Below are 1,152 nucleotides of genomic sequence, written 5' to 3' on the forward strand. Positions count from 1 at the left end.
CTTTGGAGGTAATGTGGCAGTGGTGTCGAGGAAACGGAAGATAGATCATCAAGCTTCTTAGCTCTAAACAAATCCCCTACTTTAAATGTACCATCACAATCAGCCCATAATATATATCACAATTCTCTGCTTCTATTGCATAACTTTAAATTTCCCCCAGATCCTTCAAATTAAATTCCCTTCTTTCTACCTTCTTGAAGCAAGTAAGGTTGGATACGATCTTTTTAGCATTTGTTTCCCAGGTTAACTCATGTCCTAGAAAGTAAAGGAACGCAGGTTTTCTGAGCGAAGTTTCGTAAGGAACTGATAAAAACTGCTCTTCATAATCCAGGCCTATCAGCCCTCCTTGCAAAACGAATCTACTGCTGACATTCTCTTCACGTTCCACACTTCACAACAGCAAGGGAATGTAAATACTTTGCCCTGGAAAGCATGCTTCCATCATTTTAAGCATTTCATTAAATGCTTTTTTATTGTTTCTTAATTCCCATAATTTGGCTATCAAAAAACCGCCACTAAGATAAGGTTTTCCACTTGAAGGAAATTTTAGTAAATGATGTAATTTTTTATCCTCTTCTTTTATGTTCCAAACATTGAAAAACCAATAACATCTCTCCACATACTCCCTGTATTCTGAATTCATAATCAAAACCAACTGAGGTGCATAACATTCTAAAGTTGTCATGAATAAAATAGGCGATATTTGCTTTTCTCTCACTACTTCTCTTGATTAGAAACAATAACATCTGTGCCATCAACACTTATTACAATATCCTCATCACATGCATTCTGCTTCTCTAAAAATTCCATAACACATCTATGTCTTTTATCATGAATACACAAACCTCCCATCACAATTGTAATAATTTCAACATTGGTTAATTTCGCACTTAATATGATCCAACACCATCCTTGGGTTGCATGTGTTTAAATTACAACAACAAACACATTTATATTATTATGAACCCACTCTTTTATATTTTTCGTTGTATTTATTTCACTATCTTTAAGAAATAATGAGCTTAAATACAATAAATGTAATAGGAACAGTAAGAGAAAAGTTCTCAAGATATAGAGTTTTATTCCATAAACTATCATTAAAATTTAAGAGGACTGTAAGAAAAATTAGTAAATATTAAAGTATTATAATAG

The 1,152-nt window shown here is 32.8% G+C and overlaps 1 pseudogene across 1 annotated transcript; it reads right to left on the bottom strand.

Annotated features, from left to right (window-relative positions):
- Positions 1 to 50: 50 nt before the first annotated feature.
- TEOVI_000173200:pseudogene lies at positions 51 to 724 on the bottom strand (annotated as a pseudogene). Its single transcript is given in 2 exon segments — positions 51 to 95; positions 98 to 724. Coding segments are annotated over 2 exon segments (672 nt in total).
- Positions 725 to 1,152: the final 428 nt, after the last annotated feature.

Source organism: Trypanosoma equiperdum (genome assembly GCF_001457755.1).
Source record: "Trypanosoma equiperdum strain OVI genome assembly, contig: ctg_415, whole genome shotgun sequence".
Classification (NCBI taxonomy): Eukaryota; Euglenozoa; class Kinetoplastea; order Trypanosomatida; family Trypanosomatidae; genus Trypanosoma; species Trypanosoma equiperdum.